Consider the following 21,722-nt stretch of genomic DNA (forward strand, 5'->3'; position numbering starts at 1 on the left):
TCAAGAAAGAGTCCAGCAGTCAGTCAGTACTCATTAAACACAGGTGTGAATGTGAAGCCACTTGATAACATAGTATAATCCCTATCCCATGATAACAAAAATGACGATATCCTGTGTTTATAACATCATCCAACCTAATAATACCAACCATCCCTCAATGCGCAAGACAACTTACTGTTGTTTTCGGCATAAATTCTTATCACAGGCATTAACTCGAAGAGCACTTTCGGTTTGGACTCGATGAGTTTCATGTTCCTCTTGTCCCAGCCAGCACCTTCAAGATACAAGCCGTAGACGTAGATGCCCTCTGTGGGAGGGGCAGAAATGTCATCCTTCATCCACTTGGTGACTTCGTTGCAGAGCACCATATTGTCCAGAGCCCAACCTTCATTGGCCCGAGTTATTTCCTACTCAGGGCAACAGCAAAAGCAAAGGATGAATGAAATCAGCAGCTAGAGGTTTGTCTTAGTATAAAGAGCATCATCGTGATGACAGTGTAGCCCCAAATTATCCAGATTCAAAGAAGGTAGGATAGTATTTAAAGAGTTTTAAAAGATTCTCTTAGGGCTTCCCTGGTGGCGCAGTGGTTGACAGTCCGCCTGCTGATTCAGGGGACACGGGTTTGTGTCCCGGTCCAGGAAGATCCCACATGCCGCGGAGCGGCTAGGCCCGTGAGCCATGGCCGCTGAGCCTGTGCGTCCGGAGCCTGTGCTCCGCAGCGGGAGAGGCCACAGTGGTGAGAGGCCCACGTACCGCAAAAAAAAAAAAAAAAAAAAAAATACTCTTATAAGCAATACCCATGTCCTAACTTAACCCCTTGTACTTTAAAAGAAATATCAAATCAAATCAAATATGACAATAACAAATATTTTGAAATCCCAGCTAGCAGGCTGAGAACAAGCGGGATTTATGTTCAGGACAAAGTAACTGCTGGTGTCAAAAAGAGACAATCATTCTCTGTCTTATTCTACTCTTTAAAACTATAATGAAAGAAGAAAGCCTGGTAGAGGAAAATTATAATAACACAACAAGTGAAAATCAGAGCAATTACCTGTCGCATTGCAGTTAAAAATCCTTGGGGGTTAAAAAAGCCTGTCATCCAGAAGCAGCGGGGCCGGTCATTGAAAACCCAAGAGGTAAACTGGCAGTTTCTTTCAATAAGCTCAGTAAACCAGAAACCCAACGTACTTGAAACCCAAGATTCCTGAAATGCATATGTTAAACCATGAATTAATACAGGTTTAATTCTGCCGTGCAACCGGCTACGTTCACAGAAGAAAACAGTGGTGAAATAGCAATTTCACTCTTCGAATTTAGAGTCCCTAAGACATAAATTTTCCATGCGTTATGACATTTAAGTTTTCAAATTATTCTTCCTCCTTAATGATATATGATAGAATCAGCTAGTCATCACATGGATTTCAGGTCAAGCCAGTTCAGCACACTGTTCAAGACATCTGTTTTCAGTAGAATCTCCTTCCACATACAAATATAGTCATGGCCAATTTTGCCATAAAGCAATTAAAACAATTAATTGAATTAAATTTAACAGGTTTCAACCATTTTTCCTTAGGCTACATTTTCAGTAGATACATTATAAAATAAGATTTCTATTTATATAAATGTGCTCATGGCCTTATCAGCACTTTAAAACGTATTTTGTGAATGATAAATCATAGAAGCCTTTCTCCACTTATCATGAGGCAAACAACAGTTATTCTCTGAAGTTTTTGTCCCTTAGACTGCACTTTTATTTCCTCTGATGAAGGGGTAGAAATGGAAACACAGGTCTCTTTACCACAAATTAATTGCATTCATTGCCTGTAACATTCTGCCTGAATTCACGTGTGGAACTCCTATTACTACAGTTGGCATGGAAATGTCATTAACGTTATCAGCAGCCACACTAGAAGGTATCTCCAAATCATATTTTATAACATTTTACTGTAACTGCAATATTTTATGTGTGAATAAATGTAGTGATCAACCTGGATAGATAAACTACTTGAATTTCAAATATCTCAAGAATTGATACGCCTATTTTTCAAGAGACAGTGAGATTCCCAAAGACTGATAATAAGTAGAATAAAAACGTGTATAAAATGATTTCAATTTAAAAATGAGGTAACTCATTCTATCACATCTTTATAGATGTGTTAACTGAAAGAGGTGTGTTTATATGACATTTGATCTGAGGGCACAGGGACTCATTAATAAGGGGATGTCTCCAGGCAAGGATCCCTGTTCCACAGCCTGCAGGTGCTGACCAAGCTGGGCGAGCTGTTTAGTGGAAAATGAGCCTGCAAGGGCCAGTGACCGCAGAGGTTCTTCCTCTGTCATTGGCAATGAGAAGAGTGAATTCATATAGAAAACTCTCTGGCCTTGGCAATGAATTTTTTGAAGGTGAGGAGAGAAAGGAGTCTGGTCAAAGCTGATTCTGAGTTTCTAGGCTGCATGACTAGAGGGATGGATGGTGGTTCACCAAATAAGGTGGAGAAGACAGTAGAACACTACCCGGTTACCATATACTGCCTTTGGGACCCACTGCCTTGGAATCTGCCAAAGCACTGGGTGAGATATCAGAGCCTCAGCACTAAGTGAATCTCTTCTGAGAGACTCTCAGTTCTAACCCCATCCTGTCTCACTATCCCATTTACCTGAGTATCCTCCAGAAGGTTCCAATCACCCCAGGACCCAATATCGTCTCTATAAGTTGCCCTCCCTGGATAACCCCACCCTCCTGCCTCCCAAGTCCTTCCCCTGGACCCTCAGCATCTTCAGATGCTGAGCATGATCAGCAAACGCCTCTACAGAGACACTCAGGTACTCATTTTACTCTTCCAAGTAAAACAAAAATTTCTTAAAACCACATCCACCGTACAAGCTGTTATATGTAGAATGGAAAAACAACAGGTCCTACTGTGTAGCACAGGGAACTATATTCAATAGATTGTGATAAACCACAATGGGAAAGATTTTTTTTTAAAAAAAACCCACATCTTGGTGCATATGTATAATGGAGTATTACTCAGCCATTAAAAAGGATGAAATAATGCCACTTGCAGCAACATGGATGGACCTAGAGATTATCATATGAAGCCAAATAAGCCAGAAAGAGAAAGATAAATAACATATATCACTTATATGTTGAATCTAAAATATGACACAAACAAACATACCTATGAAACAGAAACAGATTCACAGACGTAGAGAACAGACATGCAGTTGCCAAGGGAGAGGGGCTGGGAGGGAAGGATTGGGAGTTTGGGATTAGCAGATGCAAACTATTATATATAGAATGGATAAACAACAAGGTCCTACTGTAGAGCACAGGGAACTATATTCAATAGATTGTGATAAACCATCATGGAAAAGAATATGAAACAGAATATATATGTATAACTGAGTCACTTTGCTGTGCAACAGAAATGAACACAACATTGCAAACCAACGATACTTCAATAAAATTTAAAAGACCCACACCTGTCATTTACAACAATTAGCAATACATGATCAATAAGCATACTGTTAAATTATTATCTTGTTATCTTGAGAGATACATACTCACATATTTACAGACGAAGCAAGGAAAAATGTGTCTCTTTGGTGTGACTTTTGATACCTGCGTGTGTCTAGGAACATTCCCTTCTATAAGACTAACATCACGAGCTTTGAAATCCATGAGCTTGGGTTTACATTCTGATTCTTAGACTTCTAAGGTGTGTGATCTGGGAAAATATTTAACACTCCCCCCAACCTCAAGTTCCTCTTCTGTAAACTAAGGGTAATAAATTGCAAGATTTAAATGAAACAGTGCATATAAATTGCCTAGCAGAGAACGTGAGATGTGGGAGATGCTAAATTATTTCCTTCCCTACCCACAATCCAAAAATACAGGGCTCTAAGGAGATTAGTCCCTAAGCAAAAGAACACTCTTAAGTACATTATTCTTGCATGCTTTTCACCGGCCAATTACAACTATTCACAACAATAAAGTGATTAGGCAGAATAAGAGCTGAGTTAAACGTACTTTTTTCCACCGAGCAGGAATTCTGGCATCAAACATGCAATTCAGTGCGTCTTGTAGATTTTCACTCATGATGATGGTGCCATCAATGGCAAGTTTTAGCTCGGTCAGGGTGCTTCGGACTAGGGTGAGTACCCTTTGCATTCTGTCTATCTCCTGCCTGAGGAAAATGTTCATCGGCTGGAATGGCCCCATCTTTTGCAGCCTCTCCTTTACCTGCCATGGAGACACCCAGCACGTGAAAAAGTGGACAGCTACTAACGTTATGTAACTGGTACCCTAGGGCTTCTGAAAGGTCCCCAGATTTTACAGTTCCATAAACAGTAAGCTTTTTTTTTCCACTGCCAGAAAACAAAGAAGAAATAAAGAAGAAACGTCTGTTAAATGACCAGCTGATTTTTCATCCCATGTGGGAGAAGACAGGCCTCCATAAATTCACAGAATATACAATCTATGTCCACAAACATGTAGCCTTCCAAACAGCAACTGCACTTATTGGGAAATATTCACTACTGCCACTCCAAGACTTGCGAATACACACATGGACACACACACAAGCAGATATGTACACATACACAACAGTTCTTAAGGCTGCCTCAAAAAATGAGACTTCTGTTTTAAAAGCTTTCTGTTTTTTCCATCAAAGCATCTATCCATCCACCCACCCATTCATTTCTGTCTTACAAGTATTTATTCAGAGTCTTTTGTGGATCAGATGTAATTATTATTATATTTTAAGGCATTTTTATTGCTTTATAAATATTTCAACCACTGTTAGACACGAATGACCGCTTTCCTGATACTATAATGAAAGGTGCTTACGAAAGCTGGTAGCAGTATTGATTTTTTCCGAGCAAGTGATCAGAGATTCTTCCAAGGGAAATGAGTCCCTTGGTGACAGTTCCTTGAGTTCAGACTGTAGTACTAGCACCCAAAATGGCCTGCTTCATGGAAAATAATAGGATGCTCAAGTAACAAAATGCTGCAGACTTCCTTCTGAAAACCAGGTGGAAACGGCAATATATAAAGAAACACGGTGGTCTTGTGACAAAAATGTCACAAGGTTAGCCCAGGTCATCTCTTAAGACTACATGGATGGGACTTCCCTGGTGCTCCAGTGGTTAAGACTCAGTGCTTCCACTGCAGAGGGCATGGGTTCAATCCCTGGCTGGGGAAATAAGATCCCGCATGCCGTGGGGTACAGCCAAAAAAAAAAAAAACAAAACTGCATGGAAAGTAAGCCACTTACTTTTGCTTTTCTCAAAGACTTAAACATGTTATCAGGGTAAATCTTTTCACAATAATTGCTAAAATGTCAAAAAAAATTAACTTTCACAATCATCAATTTTGCTTAGAAGTTACTTGCGTATTAAAAAGACAAATCAATTTTCCAAACCCATGAGATGAAGAAGCTGCGGAGCTAACGATATAACTATAGACTCCCTGAAATTAAGAAGGCCTGAATTACACAACATTTTTCTAAATAATCAATGCTTTACTCTAAGAATACATTTTTTTTCCTCTGAACAAATGACAATGTGAAGTGCCTCCAGGGAACGTTTTAGAAAAGCAATCCTAACCCATCGGTCCACACTTGTAATTTAATTATGAAGATTAACGTTCTCATCAGGTTTCTTTATTATTTCTCGTTTGAGATGATTACATTTATAAATTCAAACACTTCTTTTTCTGGTTCTTCAAGAAGCAAGTTTTTTAAATGATTTTTTTTAATTTCAGAAAAATTATTTTTTGTCCTCCTCCCTTCGTCCTCACTCCCCCAACCAACCAGACACATCCACAGCTGACGTTTTGTCAGGATGCCGTCAACTCACTTCAAATGGACCATAGTCTGGGGGCAGCTTCTCTAGCATGTCATCAGCCAGCTGGGCCACCACCGCCTCTCGGGTCTCATCCCCTCCACCAGAGCTATCCTTGGGCTGGATGCCCAGAATGGTGTCCAGCACGTCCTTGGCCAGCTTGCTCTGGTAGGTGATGTCGGCATTGGGGTGCAGCCAGAACACCTCAGGGCTGTCGTAGGTGGGCAAGCTCTGAACAACACAGAACGTAAGCACAGAGCTGCTGACACAAGTACCAGTTAAATCACACTGTCTTAGCAAATAAGCATGTTTTTATTAGGATAAGCATTTACATGATACGTCTTATTCATGGCAGGCTGCAACCTCAACAATTTCTCCAGGAGAGAATCAAAAGTTGTCTTGAAAAACAATCAACATAATAGGCTCATGGTTCTTTAATATCTGTACTTCAAGCAAATTCAATCAAAAAGACACTATCCTGTTTTATAATATATTTGTAAGATGGAAAGGGAACTATGGATTGGTATTTTGTTTTTTGAAGGTCTCGTCTAATTCAAACCAATTGTTTAAATAAATGGTGTATAACGAATTGTTACTAAAAATGACAGTTTTAGCAATTATGGCCCAATAAGACCAGAGGTGGGAAATGTACTTTCCCAAGGAGAAGGACAGAGGCTTAGAAAAACGAGAAATATTGAAAGAGCAACAAAGTTACAGAGAAAAGCAGACAGCAAATGAGAAGCAAAACTAGCAGGTAAATACTCCCCCAGCTACTTGAAAAAAAGAAAATTTACCTACAATTTGATGTATAATTTTATGTGTGAATTGTATCCTTACCTTTATTCATGGTTTCCCTCCCTTCTAGTCCATTATTTTATTCCTTTTTACGTAATGCCTTTTTATAAGCTACCTCAAATTCATTGTGAAATGAGGTGTATGTAAATAAATATGTGCAGGTATACCTAAATTTATACCTTCATAGGCATTCTCCTATTCAGTGCTAATGATTTAAAGACACATATAGTACAGTTAAGACAAATATATTTGTAGATTTGAATTAATAAAAGTGTAGGGGTGGTGATATATGATAAACTCATCACACTTATATATCATGGAACCTCTAAATATACTGATAAATTTAGCACTTGGCGGGCTGTTGCGCTTTACTTTGTTTATCCTGAGATAAATCTTAGAGGCAAAAGAGATCGCTAAATGATGATCTAATGAATTCAAGGTATTGAGACAGAAAATGTAGTTACCTGGAAGGACAAATCATATTTTTTCCCAAATCTCCTGTCAAAATCCTATTCCTACTTAAAGCAGGCCTTCTCAGTTGGAGGTGATTTTGCCCCCACCAGGGACATTTGGCAATGTCTGGAGACATTGTAGGTTGTCACAACTGGGTAGAAAGTGAAACTGACATCTAGTGGGTAGAGGCGAGGGATGCTGCTAACCATTCTATACAGGTCAGTCCCCCACTCAAGGAAGTATCCAGCCCTGAATGTCAACGGAGCCGAGGCTGAGAAATCCAGTCTTAGAGGAAGCTCTTCTACAGAGTGCGTTCCTGAACATACTCATAAGCTGTCCGTCAGGCCAGGATTAAGGAACAGATGTCACGGGATAATGCAAGTGGATTGAAACAGAACAGATTGAGTCTAGAGGCTGCCTTTGGGTAGAGAGCTCCAGGGGATTTGTGTAGGCTCCCTGGTTCTAAACCTGCCCAGTCTATCACCTCTCCAAAGAATATTCCTCATGGGGCATTAAAAGGGGAGGAAAGAAGGGAATTCACATAAAACACACCCTCAGAACAAATATAAACAGTTTAATCATTAGGTGAATATAAACATATGAAGACAGCATCTATGGTGCTTGGAACCTTCCATGTTCAGTATGAATCACCATTAAAATTTATTTTCAAAGAAGTACATACAGTACAAATAAATATCAAACAAGTCAACTTGCTATAGATACTTGCTCTATACAAAAAATTCTGAAGATGACAAACCTGAATATACTGAAGATAGTTATCCACCGTGCTGCACTTTGGAATATTATATCCTTGGTAAAAGCTAAAATCCGGTCCAAACATATTTTCACCGAACCAAACCTTAGTAAGTGTGTTCAACAATCTCTTGTCATAGTCATCAGTGACTCTGCCTCCGTACTGAATCTCTCCTATCACGTAGCGTACGGTGGTCCAGGAGACGCCCTGGGAAAATTTATAGAATGATTGTGGACTGACTACTGTCTCGCCCCCATTTTCCCTGCCAAGTAACACCCATGTAATCATTGTCATCAATGTCATTTACTCATTCATTTATTCACTCCTCAGTAATGCGAAAAGTGCAGAAAGAAAGTTAAATAGGCAGACATGAGGGGTAACTCAAAGCTCGTGATCATGACCTGAGATAGATTCTCTTGGTGCATTCATATGTTTCTATACTTTGATTTCAATAGAAAAAAAATTGTTTATTTTTTGAGAATATAGAGGCTGTTCTTTAAAAAGCACACACTCCAAAAGTAATCTAGACTCTAAATTTTTCATGTTTTAGGATTTTAAAAAACACACTTCTTCACCCATTCCCCCCTCCCTCCAACAGACCCCGTTAGGTTGTCTTACTTGTAATGTCAACTTGTCTTTGAGAAGTAAAAACATAATCAAAATTTGTTCCTTTTTTTCCCCTAAAATCAAGAGGCTAGTGTGACCCAAGCTGCTATGACTTAAAGAGAATGACTTTGCCAGCACAGAAAATCATCACTCTTACAGGATTAACGCCAAGGCTGGGCGGTCATGTTAGTTCAAGGACCCGAGTCCACAATCACCGGGGGGCATGAAGCAGTGTGTGCACAGTACCTTTTTGAGATCCATGTCGTCTAAGTGGTTTTGGATGAACTGCACCGTGGCATTAAAGTCGGCTTGGTTAAATTCGTAGGGTATGTTCCACCCCAGGGGGCCGAACTTGCGCCTCTCCTGGACGGTGGAGTGCAGGAAAGCCACGGCATACAGCATGGGTTTCCACTGGGCTACAGCGCTCACGTCCAGCAGGTCTTGGCTCACGCCTGTTGTGGTCAGTCAGGTGAAAAACTATATCATCTCTCAAACATCTTTACTTTCTACTACTTTTATAATCTATTAATTATTTTTGTAAATTCCTGATATTAAACTTCACTTATCTTGAATTACTCTTACCATATTCATATGACAATTATAATTTAACTTTTGGGTACCCAGAGGGCATTCCTCTCTGAAAAAGATGCACAGAGATTTGAGGCAGTTGGGGGCTTGCTAACATGGATCAAGTTCTTGGCCAACCTAACAAGATAATGCAGGGATAAAACAGAGATGGAAGAATAGTGGCAGTAAAATAAATGTTGCTGCTATTACTACAACTACTACTAATAATAATACCTATCACTACTACTACTACTACTACTAGGGGCATGTACACAGGTTGCAATGGCTTCTATATACTCTTTTAACAATTTAATATTAATTAAAATCGTGTATATAGAAGCCCATTGCTACTGAAAAGTACGAGCTATTAGATATAAAATAAGCTGTAAGGATATATTGTACAACATGGGGAATATTTTATAAATGGAGTAGAGTCTTTAAAAATTGTGAATCACTCTATTACACACCCATAACATATAATATTGTACAGCAACTATATCTCAATTAAAAAGAATAATAAAAGAGAAGCCCATTGCAACCTGAGTATACTCCCCCAAAATAATTATGATTCCTATATATGTACATATTATATTGCATATATAATTATAAATTTTTTCACTTGAAATCTTTTTTTACTGACATCATCCTTCCACATCTATTTTATTGGCAAAAATTTGAGACTTGTTGACAACTCCAAAAAAATTTCTTTGTAGATTTTTCAGATTGCTATGTAATAATTATTATCTTGATGATTATTACTAAATACACTATTTTAAATTAAATTTACTCCAATTGTCCTGGATAGTTTTTATTATCACTATTTTAGGCACAAGAAAACTGAAAGGTTGTTTGAGTGATTAGCGCCCAAGAGAACAAAGCATTTGTTCAGGCAGTATCAGAGCCAGGATTTCTAACTCCAAGTCCATACTCTTTCTGTGACCATGAGCCTCAGACAGGAAGCTATGACACAGAAGGAGCAAATGAACAGAGAGTAATCTCAGGTCCAGTTGTGATAGGAGGGGCATTTTGGTCTGGTTTGGTGGCCGTTGTCGGATTTCTAACTTAGCTCACATTCTGACATCCTGACACACAACTTCATGCAATGAAAGAAGAGACCATAATTGTGACTCAGCCTCTCCTCTTGCAAGAGGCTACTGCCCTATGTTAGGTATGGAGCACGAAGACCATAAACGACATTATCCATTTTAGATGTTAACTTAGAAAGTCAAGTGTCTAGCAGAGAATGGCATAGGCCAAAGTAGAGCAATAGTGGGGAAATAGCAAAAATATAAGGTGGAAACCTGAGCTCTGACGCCCTAACACGGCCAGCGGATATTCCACATGGAGCAGGACAGAGGGGGCTATCCCCTAACCATCATGTTACGTCACAGCACCACTTCCTATAACTAATCCTAGCTAATTCATTTTTCATAATTTCTTTAAGAAAACAATTTAAGCACAAGAACTCCCGTAAACTTGGAAGTATTCCTCGACTCACCACCATATGTTCTTTTCAGTCCTGCCCGGAGTCCCTGGGGGGGCTCATTGGCAAATTTAATGGACATCTGAAGGAGGGTAATGGGAAACTGTTTATGAGCCTCGGTCGTCATCCACAGGCGGAAAGCATCATGTACAATCTCGGTTTCTCTAATTATGTCCATTAGCTCATCCATGAAATCGAGTCCCAGATGGCAGTTCTGCAAAAGTGCCCATCCTCCCTACATCAACAACAGTACATGGAAATTAGTCGATTTTGTGTTTCACCCAGAGATTTAAATTAGTATGTTCTTTAGAAATTGAGTAATTAAAATTTAATAGAAAAGCACGCTAACCCCTTTAAAGTACTCTAGGTCAAATCTAAGGATATGATCATGTTGAACTGGGATAGGTTACATTTCTTCTTATTCCATGTATGTGTCTCACAGTATACTAGTATGCCACCTGGAGTAATAATATATAGTGGGGGTCATGAACATCACCAAAGTGAAGCATAAAAAGAGATAACGGCACTTCCAAGTAAAGATGTTTGACTGAAAACCGTCACTTAGCTCAGCTGCCTCCCCAAATTCCATGAAAAGTACAACGAAGGGACTTGTTTAAAGGTATGAACTCTGAAGGACAAAGATAGTGAAGGTGAAGACAATGTCAATAACACTGAAAACAGACTCAAGAAAGCTGAACCCTAAACTGACTGTTCGGGGAGAGCTGAGACGTAAACTGATTTATAGCATATAACTCCCAAAACACTCAAGAAGAGGTGACGAAGGTCCTTCTGGAAGTGGGGGAAGACGATGGTCTAATACAAGAAGATTGAAAGTCCAGACCCCCGACATGTTTCCTTAATGGAAGGTGGAAAGTTGATTTTCTTTAGAAGGCAAAACAGACAGGGTTTGCAGTGGAAGAGAGCAGCCTGTTAAGAGTATAGGAACCTCACTGAAAACAGGTAAAAGAAAGCTTACCTATTGAATTTGGAGACCTATTACCTTCCTTCTCCCACTGAGTTCCCAGAATACAGGCAGCAAGGTATATACCCTCTAGAATAAGGAAGAACCTTCTCTGGGGAATCTGACCACTCTAACAGCAAGAGCCTTAGAAAATAAAAAGCCGTATCTCTTGTATAAATTATTCTATGAGCATAAGAAGATTCTTGTATAAAGCAACACAGGCAAAAATTTAGGTCATGAAATAATAATTTATTCAATACCTAATCTATAGAACATTTTTTGCCAAAATCATCTACCACACCCAGATCATAACCTCGAGTTGTTTTCTTGACTCTCTGACTTTGGATCACTTAGATTTGATTAGTGTAAAGATTTGATTAGTGTAACCTGAGATGTTTTTCTTTCTAAGAAACAAACTAAGCACCAGATATAAAATCTTAGTCAAGTTACATGTAAAACTGATCATTTTGGAATGTCACATATTCCCTTACATTTTCTTCAGAAGTATATAGCACTGCTGAATAAATAACTATTTATTTTGTCCTATGAAAATTTAATTGACACTATCCACAATTCAAAAAAAAGGGAAATTAAATATAAAACACAACTACAAAAAGCCTTCAGATGCTCTCTTTCATCCAGCATACAAGTGACTCCTGATCTAAGTTTCTTAGGTGACAGCTTGGAAGGTTCAATCTTCACCCATGGAAAGGAATCTTTGGCCAAAGTTGTTTCTTTGGCATTGCCACACTCTGTATGAATATTCTGTGTTCTTACTGAGCAGATCATCCATTTTGCTATTCTTGGGTAGTTGGTTCACTCTGTCATAAAACACTATTGTCTCTGACAAGTTATAAGCATGCTAATAATAATAAAGATTTAAAAAAATTTTTTACTTGAAATTAAACTACTAAACAAAAAACACAGATAAAGTGAAGGCTAAAAATATTCCATTTAAATTCGAATTTAGTTGCCTGAAGCTATTAGTTACACCATTATTTATTTTAAATTCAAGTTAACTCCATGTCCTGTGAATGTTAGTGTTTTTGCTCTAAGTACAGTACTATGCAGAGGAAGGAAGTCAAGGGGGAGGGAGGATGACGGGGGAGAGGCCAGGATGGAGGCCCACCAAGCCCTCGTGTCAGACCAGACCTAGGATTCTGAATCATGGATGTATTTTTTCATCTCTCAACATATTCAAATCAGGTGCTTTCTGCCCTCTCCCTCCCAACTACAAACTAAGCGCATCAGACAGAGCACAGCACACATGAGAGACCTCTCCCTTTCACCAAAGCTGAGGGCAGGGCACAGCTTGAGGATGGAAGAGGTAAATATGGAGGTTCCAGAACGCAGTAAGCTCAGTTCCAGACCAGGGGAAGGGGACCAGGATGCAGCACAGTGGTAAGATTCTAGAGTCAGCAGCTGGGACCTAGAACCCAATGGTTTCAGGGTGAGCTTAGTGTTTGGTCTGCTCTGTACACTGTTAAATTTGCAAGCTGCAAAGGGCTCTAGGAGACCCACCTGGAAGGCAACAGGCCAGGTTTCCTGAAAACCTCTGGTACCACCACAGGATAATAGCAGATTCCTGGCCTCTGGGATTGGGGGCAGGCCTAGGGGACCCCAGGGCACAGATGATGCATTCTGGAACCCAAGAAAGGCATGGTGTTGTAGATTCTGGAGCGTTATGGATTCCAAGAGCAGAGCTGGAGGGGTTGGAGCGTATGGCAGAGAGGAGGAACTATGAACCCTACAGAGCATTTGGGACTTGCAGTGGGGTTTAGCGTTATGCAAACTGGTCAGGAAATAAGATGTTCTGATTGGGCAAGTTTTCCATAAGTGAAGGCTCAGCAGAAAAAGTTTTAAGTGTGTCCATTTTTCCATGGAAATTTTCTAATAGATATCATGCTTTTTCCTGTTTAGTAAACAGAATACAATACCTAAGTTTAAACTCTTAAGGATTCATAAGCTCTCTGCATCGTTATTCTATAACCTGCAATGTCAACATCATAACACAAAAGGAGACATCTGGTCTCACATTCGCCATGGTCTGCTGCAGGAGCTTGCGAGCGTGGACCTCCTGGCCCTGCCCCATGGACACGGAGCGGGTTTCTCTTTTTAATCTCTTCCCCAAGGCGATGATGGAACCTGTGGGGTCTGAGCCCATAGACAGGAGACAGATGAGTGGTGTCCGTGGATCAGATTCCTCCCATGTCTTTTCCAAGTCCAGGATAACACCTTCCGCATACTTTTCTCCCATGGAGTCCACGATGTACTTACGTGCCTGCCAAAACAGTACACGAGTCACCAAAACTAGCTCCAACTCCTTCTTGTGCATAATTCAATGTGGTTTCCAAAATTCATTTTTGTAGATTATCTCAATGATGTCTACAGTAACCCTGCCAGGAAAATAAGGCAGAGGCTTTCTTCTCGTTGGTTTATCTGTTTGCTTGCTTGCTTGTTTGAATCCTCACTCTGTAGAAGCTGTGTTACTTGCCAAAAACACAATCACCCACTTAAAAGACTAGAACCCAGGATGGCTGACTCCTTGTCTGGGACCTGTTTCAATACACCAGCTGCTTCATGCTATACAAAAGATTTAAAATATTAGGCAACTCTATTATTGAGGATGCTTTAAGGGAAAAGTATATGCATTCAAGTAATCAAGTAAACAGTACAATGCCTGGGATTTAATGGGTACTTAACAAATAGATAATTACTGCTGAGTGACTACTTATATAGTGAAATTTATTGCATACTTATCAAATTAATTAATTTTTAAAGATTTAATCCAATTGCATTTGGAGCACACGGTACCACTTAATTTTGTACCTCTTAATATTTTTTCAAGGTTGGCCAGATCCAGTATTGAAGTCTCTAACCTGAGTATAAATGCCTGTACATTTTTTACAGCTTTCTGAAAGGTACTTTACAAGTTTGCCTGACATGTTCTTTGGCTTCTCCAAAAGTCTACTTGTTTACACATTCATCACAGCCACTGGGCAGTGCGCTTCATGATCAGGAAGGACTTCAAAGGCTGGACGCTCAGGTGTTCCACAAATTGCAGTTGTTTCTCAGCCACAGGCACCTGGGTACCTGCCATCATTGCAGCATCTCTCAAGATCCAGGTGTTTTGTCCTCTGGCATAGCAAGGAGTTCAAAATGGCCAATCTTGCCATAGAATTCAGCACTGACCCCACCTGGACATTTCCATCCAAGCTATGAGCTAACATACTGTTACCTACACATACATCAGGAGCCAGGTAGTAAATATATTAGGCCTTCGTGGCCGTACAGACTCTGTTGCCCAACTCAACCTACCACTGCAGCATAAACAAATGATAGTTCATAAATAAATGAGCATGGCTATGTTCCAATAAAAGTTTATAGACACTGGAATTTGAATGTTATATAATTTTCACATATCACAAAACATTATTCTTCTTGGCTTTTGTTCAACCATTTAAAACTATAAAAACCATTCTTAGCTCACAGCTGTACATAAACAGGCAGTAGCACAAGACACCCTCTGACAGTGTGTTCTTCTTGCAACCAGGCTTTTGAATGTCCCTGGACATGCACTCATGCTCAGCCAAAATGCTACGGACAAGACTGATGTTGCTTGTGGGGAATGGGGATTAAATATGTCCACATTGTAGACCCTGTAATATGCTTCCCCAAATGGTTTCTGGTTGAAAATCACAAAAGGAATCTAATGTGAGAATAAAAACTTCAGAGGAGAGAACATTTTTCCAAGGGGCCTTCTAGATCTTGCTTAAGACTTGGGTGTTACCATAAGGGCCATGGGAAGCCATTGAAGGAATACCATAATGATATTTCTGTATCTTCTAGAATATACAAGATGGACTAGAGTGGGCAAGAATGAACTACAGGAGACCAGTTAGAAAGACATGGCTGTCATCAGCCTAAGGGTGACAGAGGCCAGAATGAAGATGACAAAGTTACAAAGGGGTGGGAGACACTTACATTTCAGCACTGAACCCAATAAAGTGCCATGAAAAATATAAAAAGGGAAGGAAGGAAGAGAGGGAGGGAAGGGAGGGAGGGAGGAAGGAAGGAGAGAAGGGAGCGGAAAAGAAGAGAAACTTCTACACTCCCCTTAAATAAGGCGACTGTTTGACAATTCATTTGGGCAGGATAAAAGTAACGAAGTTGAGAAGAAAAACCAAAGGAAGGGTGATCTCAGTGCCCTGAGTTGCAAAACTCATTTTTCTTTTCATAATAAATGATTGAATCTAGTTGTTTTCATGATTCCACAGTACCCAGGTGGTTACTCCATATGTTTCTAACACTCCCTCTGGAGAGTGAAGGGGAAAAATTCCTACATTCTATTAGAAACCCCAGCCTACTGTTATTTTATGACTTATTTAAAGAAGTCCTTAAAAAAAAAAATCAATGTCTGTGAATAGTAGAGTTCAACTTTTAGCTGTGAAGGCAAGACACCACAAGTCTGTTTCATGGGTAAATTTCCATGACGGTAAGGCCAACAGATTAAAAGTCTTTGAAAAGATGGATCTTGTAGAGCCAGGGTTTACATTTAAACCATATGTATCATTCAAAGAAATTTAGGCAAACCTTCTTTCTCACATCGAGGTTTGTGACACATCCTGGTGTAATGGCTACGGATTTGGGGATGCTATACTGCACTGTAGTCTTCCTCTCCCCTCCCCAGTATCTGAGCAGTCTTTCTATTTAAGAAACATCACTTTACTACTAGCAAAATGGAGTAGCCATATCTTTTTTGAGTTAATATAAAAATGATATGGAAAAACAATGCATTACCTTCACATTAGACCTATATAACCACCTTACATAGTTTCCTCATTCATTCTTGTTGTATCACTTAGACCAAAGAAAATTATTAAATCACTTAGCCCAAATATACACCTCCGTACACTTACTTGTTGTTTATTTTTCCATTTTTCAAAATTGTATTGCTAGAAAATTACACAGAAGCCTACACAAAAATTCTCATTGGGATTAATATTTTAAATATTCTTTTAAATTTAAAAGGAAATGTTCCTTTAAAATATTCTCCTATTTTTAAAATATGTACTTTTTACCTGGGCAATGGTTCTGTCGGGACACCAGGATCTAATAAGGAGAAGACGTCTAAAGCAGTCTAGAGATTTATCATAGGCATTTGGAAGGGGTTCCTCCTCAGGGTTTTTCTTATCAAACCAAATTTTCCACATTTTCTCATTTCTTGATATCTGAAAATACCAGGGGATAAGAAAAGTGTCACAGCACAGAAAAGTCTTTCAGTAAGCATTCACAGATATTTTTTCTCTTTCTGACCATTCCAGGCATGTGTGAATGCACCAAAAAGTTGAGAGTCTAAAATCAAATGTGATTTGCTCTAACGTCAGTCTGTACTAACACCAGCCTCCGGCTCCCTCTTAAAGGAGGGAGAGCCCTGGGTTGTGGAATTTCTTCTATTACTTTGTGGGAACAAATCTGCAAAGAATAGAGAAATCAATGGAAATTCATTTTCATTATTTTAAGGAAATCTGTTTTGCTCCATGAGATCCCCTATGACTAAGAACCAAGTCTCAGGCTTCCCTGGTGGCGCAGTGGTTAAGAATCTGCCTGCCAATGAAGGGGACATGGGTTCAATCCCTGGTCCAGGAAGATCCCACACGTCGGAAAGCAACTAGGCCCGTGCGCCACAGCTACTGAGCCTGCGCTCTAGAGCCCTCGAGCCACAACTACTGAAGCCTGTGCGCCTAGAGCCCGTGCTCCACAACAAGAGAAGCCACTGCAACGTGAACCACAATGAGGAATAGCCCCCACTCGCCACAACTAGAGAAAGCCCGCACACAACGAAGACCCAACGCAGCCAAAAATAAATAAATTTATTATTTTATTTATTTATTTATCTTTTTATTTTTGGCTGCCTTGGGTCTTCATTGCTGCACACGGGCTCTCTCTAGTTGCGGCGAGCAGGGGCTACTCTTCGTTGCGGTGCGTGGGCTTCTCATTGCAGTGGCTTCTCTTGTTGCGGAGCACGGGCTCTAGGTGCGCGGGCTCAGTAGTTGTGGCACATGGGCTCAGTAGTTGTGGTTCCCAGGCTCTAGAGCTCAGGCTCAGTAGCTGTGGTGCATGGACTTAGCTGCTCCACGGCATGTGGGATCTTCCCGGACCAGGGCTCGAACCCATGTCCCCTGCACTGGCAGGCGGATTCTTAACCACTGCGCCACCAGGGAAGTCCCAAAATAAAATAAATAAATTTATTTTAAAAAAAAAAGAACCAAGTCTCATTCACTTATGTTTCCTCATTTCCCAGGACCATTCTTGGAACAAAAGAAGACATTTAATACGTGTATATTATTGAAGTCTCTTGGTCAATACTCTTATTAATCTACAGTAATTTGAAATACACCACTTAATATCAGCATCAAATGAATAATCACACTTGCTTCCTTGAGGCAATTGATAAAGGAAAAAAACACAGTCCATTATCATTTGAAGCTTAAAAAAATCAAAGAGAGGCAAGCATTATATGGGCAAGCATCTCAAAATCATAGAATAAATCACATCTGCAGATAAACATGATCTTATGTTCTCTGGTATATTCCCTTTGATTAAAGCCCCAAGTGTTTTCCTTGGAGATCTAATCAAAGGAAAAACCATTTGTGTTCATATTTAGAAAATGTCATGTAAAAATTAAAAAATAACCTCTTTCAATCATGAAAGACTACATAATATGGAGGGATTTCAGGTAAACAGTATAATCTCCAGAAGACAGCTACTTCAATAACTGATAATGGTCCAGGAAAGGTCACTAGGAGTCATCCCATGGAGGAACAAGCTAGAATGCATTAAAATCTCCCCCCCCAAAAAAGCTATTTAACCCAAAAGAATGGCTTATACCCTAATTACATGGTAATCACCAGGTGTAAGCCAAAACATAAAAATATAGCAGAGCTTAAGCTTCCAGTCAACTTAAACTGGCAAAGTCAAGAAAGAGCATTAGGACAAATACCATATGATATCATTTATATGTGGAACCTAAAATATGATACAAATAAATTTATCTATGAAACAGAAACAGACTCACAGACATAGAACACAAACTTACAGCTACCAAAGGGGAAAGGGGGTGGGGGAGGGAGAAATTAGGAGCTGGGGATTAACAGATACGAACTACTGTATATAAAATAGATAAACGACAAGGTCCTACTGTAAAGCACAGGGAACTATAGTCGATATCTTGTAATAAACCCTAATGGAAAAGAATATATGTATATATATGCACAACTAAATCACTTTCTTGTACACCAGAAACTAACGTAACATTGTAAATCAACTATACTTTAATGATAAAAAAAAAAAAAAGAACCAGTGTTAAGACATTTTCTGGTGAAAAAGAGCCTTCATCTGGCAGCTGAAGAAAGCCACCCTGCGGTCCATGCAGCTTCTCGCTGGTCATCATATTCTCAAGAAGCTATTTCCTGGCTTGTCCCAATTCAACTTTCTATACCCAAGTTCCATAATACCAATATATACACAATTCATCAGGAACTTGCTGCTTATGAAAGGACAATGACTTCTAAAGATAAAAGGCCAGGTGTTTGTGCTACATTCAGACCCAGATGCCTAGCTAAGGCAGTATAAGGAGGAGAGGAAGAAGAAACAAGAGGTAAGAATGGATATTTATTACTTAGAGGAAGGGTGTTCTTATTACTTTTCATTTGATCTTTAGAAAGACGGCAAAACCTTTTAATCATATCTAATCATTTAATCTAATTGAACCTGTTTTCCCACTCGTGGGTCTCCAATTGGTGATACTGACATATCATCCAGGTCAGCGTTGGTTAAACTTCCTAGGTAACTAATTTCTTCCTGCGAGACCAGCCTGCCATGGATGGAGTGTGCTTTATCAGAGTATGAGTGAGCGGTGAGGAAAGTCAAGCACTGGTCATACCATTTTAAGAGTGACAAAGAAATCTCTCTCTTCCCCAAGTAGTGTAGCCAAATGATAAATCAGGAAGCTGCTCATTGTGACATTATCATAAGTTTACTCAAAGCACAAGTTACCTGATCAAGGACATCAGAAAACTGTCTAAGTTTGCTCAGTTCCACCAAATTCAGCCAGGTCATGTCCAGGATCCATCTGGATGGTTTAGGAGGACAGGCTTTCAAGTCCAACAAGGCACCACCTTTCAAGTTAAACATATTAAGTTATTAAATTTTTCTTTCTTTACTGTAAAACAATCTCTTTATAAAAAACTTTTGCTGAAACTATTTTAATATCAATTCTTTTACTACCTGGACATTTATTAAACTCAGAAATATAAGTCATAGTGATGAACAAGCTTTAACATTTAATAAAGGAATAGATGATTTTAGAAAAACACATTTAAGGATCAATAATATAGCTTTGGATTTAGGGAGGTGGTGGATTCTGTCTTAGCTCCACCTGGCCAAGGTCTGGGACGACCCAGCTCATCTGTCTGGAACTCTGTTTCCAAATATGTACAATGGGAATAATGAAGCCTAGGTGTTGTGATAATGGCAGAAAATATATAAAGTGAGTGTACAGCACTCAAAACAGGATCAAGGACAAAGCAGAGGGTCACTAAATGAGCAGCTATTGTCAGCATTAAGAATTGCCAAATATTGGCACAAGCTCATTTTAAGGAGATAATTTATCTAGAACTGTTAGTAGCACTACTTGCGTTTGAAGGGTTCTCTTCTATAAATCAGTGTATTATTTACATCCATTTTGAGCACACCCAAGGGCCCTGTGCTATGTCACTTATTTTTCGTCAATCTACCCACAACAAACATTTCCGTTTGGTACTGACGCCTATCTTTTTGCTGATGATTTACCTACGCTCACATAACTCATATAACTCTCACAGCGCCAGAAAATAAATGACAGTCTGAAAAGTTATTGTTGCCCATCCCAGAAAAATTAAATGTGTGAACAATCATATTTTAAGTCAAAGAAAGAGTTAGCAAGTCTTCTGTAGGATAAAATATACTGTTTAATAAATAACATCTATTAAAATGTTTCAGGGAAAATATGCTCTAACCATAATTCTTAGAAAGATATAACCAATCCATTTGGCTACAATCTTTTTTTGAACAGAGCAGGTCATAAACAAGTAATAATACTCAAGATATTTACTGAGCCAATCTCTACTTTATTCAGGTACCACGGACCCCACGAAATTGCTGTCTTTTGCCAAATCCATCTTAGTGGACGTCCAAGGTAAGTGGAACAAGAGGTAAGTGAAGCCATTTCAGTGAAAATATTAGCTTATGAAAGCAAAACAGGTTGCTTGAACACCAGGAAGCAGTTAAAGACCTAAGGACAATGCCACTGTGTTGAAAACTGTCACACCAATTTCCATGGAAACTGTCCATTTTCCAACAAACTGAAAAGAATAATGTATTCACCACAGGATTAGGGAGAAGTTTTTCACGGAAAAGAGTGTTCCTTGCAGCCAAAGATTATTCATTGTTTAGTAGAGGGTAACACTGTCATGAATATCTTGCCTGCCTCAAAAGTATACTTTGGGCAACAAAGAATGCTGTAATGGTAGGAAGTGGGGAACATATTCCTGGATAATATGGCATGAGATTAGATGGACTTTTGATGAATAAACTGCTGGGATAGGAATAATTCAAAATAAATTCTCAAGGTGATTGAGAATTATGCCAGTCCCTTCATCCCTCAAACCCTTGCTTTGGGAGAAAGAAGGTTTAAATCTTTATCATTATACCTTGTGAAAGTGAAACATGCTTACAATGATTTATACAAGTTGTACCTTGTATCATGAAGTGGCATAGCTAAGGCAGACTTAGAAAGTCATCCAGACTGATGCTTTCCCATCTTAGAGATGAGTAAATTTAAAAATCAGTATCAAAACACTGTTGCTATCTAAATAACATTTTCAAACAAGTGATTTTAAAGTCCTTACAGAAAGAGTTCATGTCATTGTGTAGCTTTCACCAACACAACTAAGGGAAATCTTATGAAACTCTGTGTCCTAAAGGAGTACAAGAAATAGCTGTTGAATGCCAAAGTCCCACAAAATCCTATCCAACCTATGCAAACCTCAGACTAATCGAAATAAACTAAAAAACTAAAGATGATATGACAATGCCTATCATCTGTTGAGCTATTCTATGTGCCAGGGTTTATATAAGTTGTGTGAATTCTCAATAATCCTGTTAGGTAGATTTGACTATCCTTGTTTCATAGCTGAGGCAACTGAAGCTTGAAAAGT

At 39.2% G+C, this 21,722-nt stretch overlaps 1 protein-coding gene across 1 annotated transcript in view; it reads right to left on the reverse strand.

Annotated features, from left to right (window-relative positions):
- DNAH5 (dynein axonemal heavy chain 5) overlaps positions 1-21,722 on the reverse strand; it is a 205,660-nt gene that overhangs the window by 12,011 nt on the left and 171,927 nt on the right. The window contains exons 69-78 of the mRNA XM_022581405.2: positions 19,522-19,643; positions 16,545-16,694; positions 13,499-13,744; positions 10,518-10,737; positions 8,699-8,904; positions 7,850-8,053; positions 5,860-6,075; positions 4,031-4,243; positions 1,052-1,204; positions 176-407 (exon numbers count right to left, since the gene is read on the reverse strand). Coding sequence (XP_022437113.2) covers positions 176-407; positions 1,052-1,204; positions 4,031-4,243; positions 5,860-6,075; positions 7,850-8,053; positions 8,699-8,904; positions 10,518-10,737; positions 13,499-13,744; positions 16,545-16,694; positions 19,522-19,643 — 1,962 coding nt within the window. The remainder of the gene's footprint in view (positions 1-175; positions 408-1,051; positions 1,205-4,030; positions 4,244-5,859; positions 6,076-7,849; positions 8,054-8,698; positions 8,905-10,517; positions 10,738-13,498; positions 13,745-16,544; positions 16,695-19,521; positions 19,644-21,722) is intronic.

This window comes from Delphinapterus leucas, chromosome 3 (assembly GCF_059928025.1).
Source record: "Delphinapterus leucas isolate spDelLeu-1000000601 "Yukka" chromosome 3, BTC_Dleu_Yukka2, whole genome shotgun sequence".
Taxonomy (NCBI): Eukaryota; Metazoa; Chordata; class Mammalia; order Artiodactyla; family Monodontidae; genus Delphinapterus; species Delphinapterus leucas.